General features: G+C 39.6%; 1 protein-coding gene across 1 annotated transcript in view; it reads right to left on the bottom strand.

The window, feature by feature from the left end:
* The window catches only part of Lrp2 (LDL receptor related protein 2), a 129,637-nt gene that overhangs the window by 12,849 nt on the left and 102,900 nt on the right, over window positions 1-13,888 (bottom strand). The window contains exons 64-69 of the mRNA XM_035447068.1: window positions 11,829-11,957; window positions 5,880-6,011; window positions 5,003-5,134; window positions 3,161-3,304; window positions 1,698-1,863; window positions 294-422 (exon numbers count right to left, since the gene is read on the bottom strand). Of these exons, the coding sequence (XP_035302959.1) occupies window positions 294-422; window positions 1,698-1,863; window positions 3,161-3,304; window positions 5,003-5,134; window positions 5,880-6,011; window positions 11,829-11,957 (832 nt within the window). The remainder of the gene's footprint in view (window positions 1-293; window positions 423-1,697; window positions 1,864-3,160; window positions 3,305-5,002; window positions 5,135-5,879; window positions 6,012-11,828; window positions 11,958-13,888) is intronic.

The following is a 13,888-nucleotide window of genomic DNA, read 5'->3' as shown; positions in this document are numbered from 1 at the left end:
GGGAAAGACCAAGCTAGTTCTCATGGTAAGGTCAACTACCAATTTCTATAAATAAGCAATGTATATGTATGAACATGTCTTTGATGCATATTTCATGCTTTGGAAAAAATTATATGGCCAATGTAATACAACCAAATTGCCATCTGAATTTCTTTCAATTAGCAAGATTTTTTTTTTAATGCATCCAAATGAAAGTGCGGGAAAGGATTCATGTAAGCAGATGGATTCTTGTGTATATCCCAAAGTGGAATTTCACCATTAGAAACTACATAAGCATTCCTCCAAATACCTACCCCAGCTTAGGATTCACAACAATGGCACCTGGCTGATCCAGGTCGGTGGTAATCAGCCACTTCCGGTACCTTCCATCAAGTGTAGCCACCTCAATCCGTTGGCTCTTGGCATCTGACCAGTAAATATGCCTGAATGTGGAGGGACAGAGTTAAACGATAGAAAACTCTGGGCCAATCATTTGAAAAGACATGCGAACCTGAGAAATTTTAGTTTGTAAGTTCTGGCCAGTGCAACAAATACTCAGATGCCTGTAAATTACTCAGATACTGTATGTGTGCTTGCTGTGGATACAGCAGATGCATTGAATTTTTTGGAGTCACATGTTTCCACGGGCATGTGGCTTTTAATTGTTACAGACTGTGAGTCTCTTCCCCTTTAGCAAAGAGCCCAACTGTAACCAAGGAGAATTGAGCACCCATCCCAAAGATGAGCATTTCAAAATTACAATCTCAGCAAAGCTACCCTGTCCGTATATCCATGTCTAAGGCTGCATAGCTTCTTAATTCCCTCATCCACTGAGGCTCAGAAAGAGGCAAAAGTTCAGATGAGAGAAATGTGCCACTCCCACTTCCTTGCTGGGGTGACTTAACATCTACAGGTTTGTGTAATGGTTCTCTAAGGTCTTGCTTCCTGACAGATCATGCTGAGATTGAGTCTCCTATTAGCCTTCAGGCACTTTGGGGACCCAATTGACTTCTTTGGAGAAGCTCAAGTCTCTCATGACAAGACTGTTAAGAGGGAAAGATGAATTTGTGCTTCAAATGACTCTCCATTCTCCAGGAGGGTAGGGAGCCACTGAGACCTCTCAATTTTCCCATGAGTGTCTTGCCAGTGCAAGTCTCCTCTAGAAGGAAGGCTTATTGGTGACACTTCCATACCAGGCTGTGTATCAGGCATCTGTGTGAGCAAGATTCAGTTTCTGAGTTAGAGATCATCCAAACTGTGAGCCAGATGGTTCTAGATGGTCCAACAGAATAGAACAGGGACTAAAAACTCAGTAGCACTCCAGTTGGTACTAGCTAGCTTGAATACTAAAAATTGTGGCTTGTTCCTTTTCCCAAATAATTACCAGAGGGAGATGTTTAATCTCAAGTGATACTCTTGGAGAATTCTCCCAATGAATAATACTACCATACTCAAAGTTCCTTTTTAAATACAGAACTCTCACATATAACAGAATCTTGACCTGGGTGCTTTCCTAAACCCTTCTGTGGCACACTGAATACAGAAAAGAACAATGTTTGTATTGCATGCAGGGGCAAGCAGAAGTGCTGTGACCAGAGCAGGCTAGGGCACAGTTGAGCTATGTCAGTTTCTGGGTTCACAAGTATAACTACAGTGAACTGAAACCAGCACTCCCCCATGAAAATGAAACAGGCAAGAGAGATGAGTGGCATATTTACCTTCCAACCCAGTCCACTGCTAATCCATCTGGCTGCATTATGTATTTCAGGCCCAGGTCAACTTCACGAATGGGATTATTGCTCCCAGATTCAAAGTCAGGAATGTAGGCACGTTTGATAGCACCAAATTCAGAGCCCTGTCCCAGCACAGTGTAATACACAACACCTAGAGAGGAATGCACATAAGAGCGGATCGTGAGTCAGTTACTGAGCTCTCTGCCTCCTCATTTCCATAATACAACTAATTCCCTTACCCCAAAACTCAGTGCACATCATACCCACACTACTAACAAGAAAGGCTCAACTTAGAACTTAGAGATATTTTCATAATCTCTATCAGAAGATAACTCATTTAGATAGCTTAGCTAAGGGACTAATTTCCAAAACAGGATACATAGAGAAATTAAAAGCACACTCATTGTGACAATTAAAAAAGTCACATAGGTAAAAGTCCTGTAATGATAGTATACAAAAGTTATTTTATACTTGGTCTTAACCAAAAGGCTAAGAAGTGACACAAGGAGTAGGTTTTTTTCCTCTCTTCAAGACACGGTCCTGCTATATATTGGAACTTGTAATTTGCCTTCCCTCACCCCTAGGGACTGAGGTTAATCTAATGACACACAGATTAAGACTGAATTTTAGAGCATATTGGCATATGCTTCTTCCATAAACAGGCATCATTCTTGAAATAAACATAAATGTGAAAATACAGTGAAAAAATCGTCTTTAGTAGATCATAAACATTCATTTACCCTTCAAAAAGCTTCAAGTAGATAAGAACAAGATTACTACCAATACTTTACAGTTAAAAGTTGATTTTAATAATTGTTAACAATTGCTTGATATTATAAATCTAGGAAATGGAGCATAAAGACAGAAGATGAATCTATAGGCAGAGAAGATTATGTTCAAGGGTAGGTATCATTCACTTTTTTATAAATTCAGTTAGTCTCTTTTAGTGCCCACTACATATATGTCTGTGGTAGATATCAGGTCAGGAGCTGAGAATGTAGAGACAAATTAAGATCAATCACCAAAGGGCACACACAATTAGAATAAGAGAAAATCATGTAGACAACTAGCTGGAAAAAGCAATGTAGCATGTGTCTAAAAGCATGTATAAAATGCTATGACCTCAGGGTAGGCATTTGTGGGACTCTATCAGAGTGTCACAAAGGTGACGTTGGTGCTCAGAACTTTGCCAGTATGCTATGGTAGAAAAGAAGGGTGGCTGTGTGAGCAAAGACAGGGATATTAAAATACAAGGAGATGTGAAGAGAAGTTTCAGTGGGAAATCAGGAAAAGCCAGCAGGGACCCAAGCCCACAGTGAAAACCCAGGGACGTGCTGGACAGGAGATCCCACTTCCATCTAAGCAACAAAAGTCTACTCGGCATAAATTCACCATCTAAAAACCAAGAAGAATCAATGCAATGACCAGTGTGCAGGTTTTACACTCACCGAGGCCAATGCCCTCGGGGTCCCAGTCATAGTCAATAGTTTGGATATGTTCCTCCTCTTCCAGGTACTCTGAGAATTTCTCTGATGAGACATTGTACTTCCGGATTCGAACATTCTCAGGCAGGAGCAACAGAGGAGGGTCTCCTGTAAACAAAGAGCTCCTTTGTCTATCTGATTCCACTGGTACTTTTAAGAAGTCAAATAGGTATTAAATGCACTATAGGTATTTCCCTTTGGGGGCAGGAAGGAAAGGGAGATGAAGAAGAGGCAGAGGGAGAAGTTAGATTTAGAGAAATCTGACCATCAAAGCTTATACTACCCTGTAAGACTATATCCATAGGCTATGAGCATCATTCTTTCCTTCCTTCCTTCCTTCCTTCCTTCCTTCCTTCCTTCCTTCCTTCCTTCCTTTCTTCCTTCCTGCCACCAGAGGCAGTTTAGACAAGATTGAGATCACAAGTCTTTCTCTCATCCACTGACAGGACCATTAGACATCCAGTCTCACAGGAGAAATACAGTATTCACAGCCTAGAGCTTACCAGGGAGCTATCAACCCTCACTGTTGACTGACAGGTTTTGTGATTGTCTTAACAGGTAATCATCCCCACAGCCCAATTTAACTGCCAGCTAATGAGAAACAAGCCAGCTTGTTCTTGAATTTTCAGGGTTTTCCCTAAAGCCTAAAGTAGCTCTTTCAATGGTGATTCATCCCAAAATACTCCTCTAGAATTTTAAAATTTTAATTTGCTTGCAGAACGTCAATCAATTGTGATTTTAGTGACTTTTAAAAGTATTTCCTCAGACTTGACATTATGTTTTATATGAATATTCTAATTTATTTCAGCTACCCGCTTAGTTAAAAGATTTAAACATTCTTTTAAATTTGCTGCTTAATTGCAGGACCAGCTGTTCAAATGCCTTCACTCTAGTTTCTATTCACTCTCAAACAGGAGGATAAAACTCTTAGATATACCAGCCAAATGTGTACCTTAAGCACTCAACTTATACTATGTATTGGATAGAGCTTTTGGCTGCTTTAACTTACTATTTTCTGAGTAAGTTTCTTAAACTTTTGTATCAATTTCAAATCCTAAACAAGGCCATATATCCTTAACTGGGAAAAGTTGCTTTAGTCCAGATCTCTGAAATTTGGAGCATGGTGTTCCGGACTTGCATTCCCTTTAGCTTTTTTTTTTTTTTTGGGGGGGGGGTTGAGACAGGGTTTCTCAGTGGCTTTGGAGGCTGTCCTGGAACTACCTCTTGTAGACCAACCTGGTCTCGAACTCACAGAGATCCACCTGCCTCTGCCTCCCAAGTGCTGGGAGTTCTATCTAGTGTTTATACTGTTCTTTCTTTAACTAGGTTCTTAAATATAGGCATTAACCTAAAATGTAAAACCAATGATTGATTTCTGAATGCATCAGACTTTCTCTCTGTGACCAGCAGTTCATCAGCAATAACAAAGAAATACATCAGCACAGTTGGCCCAGTTGTATGTGTTTTGGCTCACCTTGGGTTTTGTGGCTTCAAATCAGCAGTTTGTTATATCCTGCTCCACCCTTCTGTCGTTTGTGTTTCCTACAGACTAGTTTCTGTCCCCTTTTGGGAGTTTCTATCCTGAAGTTAAATTCAGAATAATAACTAATGTCTTTTAATTTTACACATTTCTTATGGGGCCATAGTTATATTTTTAAGCTGTTACACAGAGATTTTTAAGCTAGCAGAAGAGGTGAAAGAAGTAATGGAAACTTTAAAAAAGGGAAGTTTATTTCCTGGTACATCATACTCTTCGGTATTTATGTCCCCTGGAAGTAATTTGTTCCAAACATGAACCCATCGTACCATCAGCTGCACACCGTTCTCCAAAATGACTATCCATAGACTTGAAGCCATCTGCACAGAGACATTCATAACTTCCTTTGCTATTTCGACAGCTCTGGGGGCAGATGCCAAACTGCTCACACTCATTGATATCTGCAGGCAAAATAAAAACCAAATATGCAACACATATTCTGGCCCATTCAGAATTGGAATTCACAAGCAGAGAAGACTAAGAAGAGTGCACATGAAAACAAGCAATGAAACCAAATATGTTGAGGACTACCATTGACCCTAACGCTGGTCAACAATGGACAGAGGGTTATTTTAACTAAAGCAGTATAACTTCATACAGTGTTAAGGCAAATGTTTGCTTTCTAATAACATCTGTATGGTTGATATTATCATTGCTTCCCCTCTGATAACTAAACAGCTTCAGGAAGACTCACTTATTGGTGTAACAGCTGAGTTGCTTTAGTAACCAAAAGAATTCTTTAAATCATCTCTGAAGGGCTAAAGCTATACCTTTGTGGTAGATTGCTTGTCTAGTTTACATGGCGTCCTTGGGTATGATATGTGAATAGACACAGTTTATACATGATGAAAGATACCTAAAAATCATACTCTTCACTGATAATCTTGTCATAACTCATTTATGTCATAACTCATTTATGACTTTCCTAAGTAGGTATGTGATAAATATGTGGGTTGTGACTTATGATGAAGCTTTGTGATTTCTGGTGGTTTTACTTCACCAAGACCTTCATTAATTGACACTGTGTGTACCTGAGTAAGGAAACCTCATTAAGGAAATTATACAGTGGTTAATAGCAAGGCAATAGATGGACAACATAAAAAGTGTAAATTTCTCTAAATAACAATGGAAGGAAAAATATTCTACCTTGGCATGAATTTTTGTCCAAAGTACTAGATTTGAACCCAGGAATACAGGAACAGATAAATCCTCCATTGCTTAACTGGGTACAGTTCTGTTCACATATGTTTTCAGCACATGTTCTGTTTTCTCCTAGATCTGAAAACAAAATCTCAGCATTATAAGCGAAAGGTACAAGCCAGATTAGCCACAAATGCACAGACATATAACCAACTCCACAGCACCTTCAGATGGCCCTTTTCCAGAGGCCCTGAAATCAGAGTGGATCTTTGTTCTGAAAGTGGTCTGGATCTCCACAAATGTGAAGATGGTCCTTAAGGTCATTTCCCATCATATGCAGCACTAACAGGCTCAACCTCAGAGCATCCAACCAACTCCAGGGATTCCACAGCCACCAAATGCTCTAGCTCATTCATCTTGTGTAAGTAGGTATATAGATGGTAGGTAGATTACACACACTCACATACATGCATGTACAAATACAGACTAGAACAAAATTATAAGTATAATATTATAAGTATAATTTTGTAAGTTTAATTTTTCCAAGTATTGAACAGTTAATTGGAAGGATGTTTATCAGGGTGTAGTAAAATGACCCAAAACTTACAAATCCATACACAAAATGCTTATAAAGACTGAATCCAAACTTTCAACAGCCATACATTTCTAAATAAGTCCATTCAGGTTTCCTTTTCTATCTTTTTCAAGGACACTTTAGTCTTTGTGTTAAGAATTTGTTTAGTTCATATGTAGAGCCTTAAATTAGTATATGTAAGAAAAATTTTATAATATATGGCCCTTTTAACAATACTGTTATCCTATTTTAACAATACTCTTGCTTGGCTGCCATTGTAGCTTAGTGATAGAGAATTTACCTAGCATGCACAAGGCTCTGGGCTTCATCACTAGCAACACAGAAAATAATCAATAAAAATAATATATTCACATTTTTACTCAGTTACTCTATTAATGAGTAGAGTAAGGGGAAATACATGCATTGATTTGTGTTTATGGATTATAACACTGATATATAAAATATTGAACATAATTATATTTTCAACAGTAAGGAAGAAATATAATATACTGTATTGTCTTAAGTGACCACTTATACACCATCAACGTTATGGAAAATAATTTGCAGTATAAAAAGAAGCATACAAGTCAGAAATGATGTGTTTTGATTATTTATATGATGGGTTGTTATTAAGATTCAAGGCTTCAGTAGCACAGACACTAAGATCTGGGACCTCCTAAAACTGAGAAGTTTCTGAAAGGCAAAGGACACAGCAAGACAAAATGGCAGCCCACAGAAAGGGAAAAGATATTCACCAACCCCACATCTGACAGAGGGCTCCAAAATATACAAAGAACTCAAGAAGCTAGTCTCCAGACACCAAACAATCCAATTAAAAAGTTGGGTACAGAACTAAATAGATAATTCTCAATAGAGGAATCTAAAATGGCTGAAAGACACATAAGTAAGTGTTCAACATCCTTAGCCATCAGGGAAATGCAAATCAAAACAACTCTGAGATACCATCTTACTCCTGTCAGAATGGCTAAAATCAAAAACACCAATGACAGTTTATGCTGGAGAGGATGTGGAAAAAGGGGAACACTCCTCCACTGCTGGTGGGAGTGCCAACTTGTACAGTCACTTTGGAAATCTGTATGGCAGTTCCTCAGGAAAATAGGAATCAGTCTACCACAAGATCCAGCAATTCCACTCTTAGGCATATACCCAAAAGAAGCACATTCATAACAACAAGGACATCTGTTCAATGATGTTCATAGCAGCACTATTTGTAATAGCCAGAACCTGGAAGCAGCCTAGATGCCCCTCAAATGAAGAATGGATAGAGAAAATGTGGTACAATGGAGTACTACTCCGCAGGAAAAAAAAATAGAATCTTGAAATTTGCAAGAAAATGGATGGAACTAGAAACTATTCTGAGTGAGGTAACCCAATCACAAAAAGACAAACAGGGTATGTACCCACTTATATGTGGATTTTAGACATAGAGTGGATTTTAGACAGCCTATAAGCCACACTGCCAGAGAAGCTAGTAAACAAGGAGGACCCTAAAAGAGACATACATGGTCCCCTGGAGAAGGGGAAAGGGTCAAGATCTCCTGAGCAAATTGGGAGCACTGGAAGAGGGGGGAGGGAGCTAGGAGATTGAGAAGGGGAGAAGAGGAGGGGTGTGGAGGACATGAGGGAGCAGCAAGGTTGAGTCAGGGGAAGAACAGAAGATAACAAGAATGGAGGTACTATAATAGAGGGAGACATTTTAGGTTTACAGAGAAATCGGGCACTAGGGAAATGTCTGGAGATCTACAAAGATGACACCAGCTAACAATCTAAGCAACAGAGGAGAGGCTACCTTAAATGCCCTCCCCTGATAATGAGATTGATGACTGACTTATATGCCACCCAATAGCCTCATCCAGCAGCTGGTGGAAGTAGAAGCAGACACCCACAACTAATCACTGAACTGAACTGGAATCCAGATGCAGAGAAGGAAGAGTGAAGAGCACAGGGGTCCAGACCAGGCTGGTGAAACCCACAGAAACAGCTGACCTGAACATCGGGAACTCTTGCTCCCCAGACTGATAGCTGGAATACCAGCATGGGACTGATCCAGACCCCAGGAATGTGGGTTTCAGTGAGGAGACCTCAGAAATCTATGGGACCTCCTGTAGTAGTTCAGTACTTATCCCTAGCATAGGTGTAGACTTTGGGAGCCCATTCCACATAGAGGAATACTCCCTGAGCCAAGACACACAGAGGTGGGCCTAGGCCCTATCTCAATGGATACGATAGACTCTGATGACACCCTATGGAAGGCCTCACCCTCCAGGGGAAGCAGAAAGGATATGTGATAGGTAGGGTTTTAGTTGTGGGGGGTGGTATGGGGAGGAGGGGAGGGAGAGGGAATTGGGATTGTCATGTAAAACAATCTTGTTTCTAATTCAAATAAAAAAAATCTACAAAAAAAAAAAGATTCAAGGCTTCAAATGATACTGTGCCATGGGGAATATCTAAAAATAACTGGATTAATGTACAAAAATTAATGTATAAAAAAGAGCAAACCTTTCTTGGTTATGAGGTTCAGATCATTTCTTTGCTTCTGGTGCTGAGGATTGAAGCTGGAACCTCAAACCTTGATTCCTTGTTCATGCTAAATATGCATGCAACTCTACCTGAGCCTCTCTACTTATGATTATTATTATTAATATCCCTAGATTCTATAGCTTCTGCAATAAAGCAAAAGATGACCAATAGTTTGTGCTGGGGTTCTGCTAAATGGCTATTTTTATCCCCAATCTTCTGGGGTCTTGATTCTCTAGGCCTCACATCTTGGATTCTGTCCAAATACTTCTTGGCTCATCTTTGCCTGCTGATCTTTGTCCAGGTCAATCCCTGCAAGTCATTGTCATTCAGTCATCTGGCTTCAGTCTTGTCATTCTCATCAGGTTGCCTCAGTCTCCACCTACTCCCACACTTAAGTCTCGCAGAGAAGATGAAGAAGCTGAGGCAAGATAAAGGAGTGGTGAGCAGTGTTCATCTCCGTGAGGAGTCAAACCTCATGTGTTTCAGCTGAAGAAACTGTGGGATCTCCTGGTTCAGGTGAAAATAGACATCAAGTTTCAAGAGTAGAAAAATGCCACCCAATAGAACATTGCCCTTTGCATGCATACTAAGTATGAGTTACCAATAACTACATATTCCTAAATAAATAAACCTCCCCAGGTTTTCTAGTTTTTCTTAGTAGTTTCAGTGTCTTGGATGTGTCTGTGAATTGTCTACTTGGCATTCATGGGCAAGATCATAGCAATTCTCTCATCTTTCCAATGCCATAGTCTCTCTACTATTCTCACAACTCTGTCACTGAACTTTGTGGTCCTCTCTCAGCTCTAGGGTCCATCTGTAATTAAGAGGTTCAAAATGCAGAAAGCTCTCCCCCGACTGAATCATTTTCTTCCAAAGTAAGCACCCTTAATAAAGTAAGCATTTGAAATGGAAGATTTTCATACAATGCCTTTCATTTGAAGAACAGAAACATCAAAAGGAACATCTAGCTAACACCTTAATCCATGGAACAGTGGCATTAGGGCTGGGCATGCAGCTCAGTGCCAGCAGTTGCCTAGCAACCAGCCTCTATGAACAGAAGCTTATGGATGCTTACAACACAGCCACTCTCTCTAGTTTCCAGTTTATGAAAAAGGAATGAAACTTCACAAAAATATTAAATTGCTCTTCCTTTATGATCACAGAAATTATATTTGTGACCTGACATCAGCTTATTTCCTTTATAATTGATTGGTGCTAGGAAAATGTTCGTGTCTTTCCATGCCTATAAATGTGTGACTAAGTAGGTTTTGGGTGCTCCAAGCACACACACACACATGTGTTAAGCTATGATTTCACTCTGGTATTTTAAAATATCATAATGCATATCTTAAATACTTAAAAGCCGAATATTTCAATAATTCTATAGAATGTAAAAGAGGGAAGAGATGGGGAGGTTTGGAGGGACAATAGAAAAGAAGACAAAAGGGGCACAGTGGCACAGTGGCACACACCTTTAATCTCAGTACTGAGGAGGCAGAGGCAGGTGGAACCAGCCTGGTCTACATAGTGTGCTCCAGGACAGCCAGGGCTACATAGTGAGACCCTGGCTTGAAATAGGAGGAGGAGGAGGAGGAGGAGGAGGAGAGGAGGAGGAGGAGGAGGAGGAGAAGGAGGAGGAGGAGGAAGAGGAGGAGGAAGAAGAAGAAGAAGAGAAGAAAAAAAGAAAAAAGAACTTTACACCTATGTCAAATAGTACATAACTGACTTCTGTATCAAATCCACTCATTATCTGAAAAGAAGTTAATACCATACTGCTATCCTCTAAATAAACCTACTGCCAATGAAATTCCACTTGAATAGAAAGTATTGTCCTAAACACAGGCACAGGCACAGGCAACAAGAGAAAGCCACACTTAGCTCAAGTCAAACTCAGAAATTTGCCGGCTTCCTGAAGCTATTTACACATCAGTGTCTTCATGTCAAAAGCCAAATCTGGCACCCAGCTTCTCAAATTCTATCAACAGTTTAATCAACTCATTTCATTTTGTCAAGCACTATGTGAGATATGTGGCAAACCAACTCAGTGTGGTATGGTATATAACTATCAACAAGTCCCCTGCATGCCTCAGGGTGGTGCTAAAAACACATGGAGCTAACTAACATGGCCAATCTCAGACTCTCAGCATTTAGAGAGCTCCTTCAGAGACTGGGATGGCACAAGTCTGGTGCCTGAATTCCATCCCTGAAACCTATGGAAAGATGAAAGGAGAGAACCTAACCCTACAAAATTGAACTCAGACCTCTACATACACACACACACACACACACAGAGGGGTAGGTAGAGAGAGACTATGGCATGCATGGGTACACATACACACAATAGCTAATTAATTGATTGATTAATTAAGGATTAAAGAGGTCTGACTGTGCCAAAGCAGCACAGTTGATGCCAGAAGGAACCAGAGGCCACTCTTCTTGCCAAGAGTTCCATAGATTCTTAATTTCTTCTTTACCCTTTTTTGCTCTCCAGCAAATAACTTAAACTTTTCGAACATCAGTATGGAGGTAGACAATAAATAGCAGCTGTTCAATGGGGCAGTAACAATTAGACAATATATATTTGAGCTATGAAGGGACATCAAAAATGTGGACTGCTAATACGTCCTCAACAGTTCCAAACGAACCAAATCCATCCCTTGATTGTGTTACAATCTCTTCCAGCCCACACTATAATCCCAGCACTTGGAGGCAGAGGCAGGAGAATCTGGAGTTGTATAGGTAATACTTGACTACATGGTATGTTTGAGGCCCATCTGATCTATTTGAGAGCATATCTGGTTATTTTACCATAATGAATATGAAGCTAAATGTTTACTTACTGCAACCACTTTCATCAGAAAGGTCACCACAGTCATCGACATTGTCACACACATAGTGCTGAGAAATGCAGTTTCCATTGCCACACTTATATTCAGTTTGTGTACAAGGTTTGTGGGTTGGTTTTCTGCCTGCAATTTAAAAACAAGTTAAAGTCAAACTTTGTCTTCATTGAAACAAAATGCTTCACTTCCTCCATTCACAAATAAATGCATGTTTCCCTACTTTTCCCAGGCTCCCTTGAAGCTAGATTGGGACCAAATGACTAGTTCTAGCCAATGGCCTGTGAATTACTAGTGACATACATCACCCTTGGACTAAAGCAGTTAAAAAGCCCATGAGCCTTCACAGTGTCTCATAAGCTGTACCCTTGGCAGTCAGGTATGTCAGGTGGCTAGCTCCAAGCTGGAGGATGCTGCACAAGCCCTGCTGTCCTTTATACGAATGAGAAAGAAATCTTTATTGTGTTAAGACTCAGAGATTTGTTGGTTGCAGCAACATCAATTACTCTGAGTAATTCAGAGTGATGAGAGAAGCAGAATCTTTCCAAATCAAAAACTGAAAACATTTGGAGATCCAGGTTATATGTATACAATAGCAAAGCAGTTAGTGAAGAGGGAGGCAGATCATATGCTTATGGAAAGTGTGTGTTAGCAATATGTCCAGCCTGTCCTTGCTTGGTAAAGGTTTTTAACAAAGAGAGAAGGTCAGTGAAGACCTGGTTGGTTGTATAGACAGAAATGCCAGAAAATAAAGGCAAAAAAACAAAAAAACAAAAAAAAACCCTCCACAGTATGAGACAAGCTGACTGCATATAAGTCCCAAGGAGGAAGAATATGTAAGTTAAAAGGCTCTAAGTGAGATCATAGTTGGACAAAATGTCCTTCTCCTTTTCTAAAGGTATAAGTGGCAGTGAGCTTCTACAAGAGTGGTAAAAGAACAAGATAAAAGAGCTCTCTCAAAGGGAACATTTAATGAGATTATTAACTTTAGAACTGAGTGGAAGAAACAGGGTGAATGCCCACCATGCTCCTGAGAGAGATATATAGCTGAATAAGCCAAAATGTGCTAACTGCCTTCACCATGAATTTTAAAAATGAATTGAAATATGAAATAATGAAATGAAATATAGTCAGGAGGATTATAACCTATGTATGATTGTCTATGGGCAACATTTTTACAGTGAGAAGAATGGATCCAGAGCAATGCCATCAAATAGGCCAAAGAAGAATTCTAGAATTGGCATTTTAGAAGCCAGATTGGTGAATGAAAGAAGTTAATTTATAATGCTTCAAATAGAAGATATATTCATTGGATCATCAATGTATGGCTAGAATTATAAAAGTTTTTCCCAAAACCATGTGCTGTTTCCTGTATTGTACCTACAGAATTCCCTAAATCCATGGTAAGTACAATACTCAAAAACTGGATTAGTTATATAAATTCTTTTTAAAAAATGACAATCTAGATGCATTTATAGCTTGTCTCAATTAAGATGAAGTACACTGTGTCTTCCTATACATCATTAATGAAAAATCTTTTCTTTCCTGAAAAAAGTCTTGGGTTCCAACCTACTACAAGGCAGTGACATTAGATAGTTGTACATCCCCTAGAGAGGCACAGTCTACATAGCACCTTCATATGAAGAGGAAAACAAACAAGGAAATACTGCCCAAGAGGAGAACCAGAGACTAACTAGGAAGCACAACAGGCATAGATGTTCCTCTCAGAGAGGTCCCTTCACAGCATCTGCATGGACTGAACATTCTATTTACTGCCTGGTATCTCCATGCATTAGAGAGTGTGCAAGGTGTTGTTAAGTATTGATTCAAGCAAAAGCCAGAGTTGTCTATGTCAACAGGTGTCACCCTAGCCCAGTTGTCTTTCAGAACTGCTACTGGCGATGGCAAAGAGTCTAATTCTTTCATTCCAAATAGAATGAAATATGTTTATTGCTATCATGCTTTTATTGGGGACAGGAAACATAAAACTAGCTACTTGTATCTGTTTTCAACGTTCTTCTCAATGGCTTCTTTCTAAACAAACTAATTTCCAGAAAACT

The sequence above is a fragment of the Cricetulus griseus genome, chromosome 6 (genome assembly GCF_003668045.3).
Source record: "Cricetulus griseus strain 17A/GY chromosome 6, alternate assembly CriGri-PICRH-1.0, whole genome shotgun sequence".
In the NCBI taxonomy this organism is placed as follows: domain Eukaryota; kingdom Metazoa; phylum Chordata; class Mammalia; order Rodentia; family Cricetidae; genus Cricetulus; species Cricetulus griseus.
This window is presented reverse-complemented; position numbering and strand designations above follow the sequence as displayed.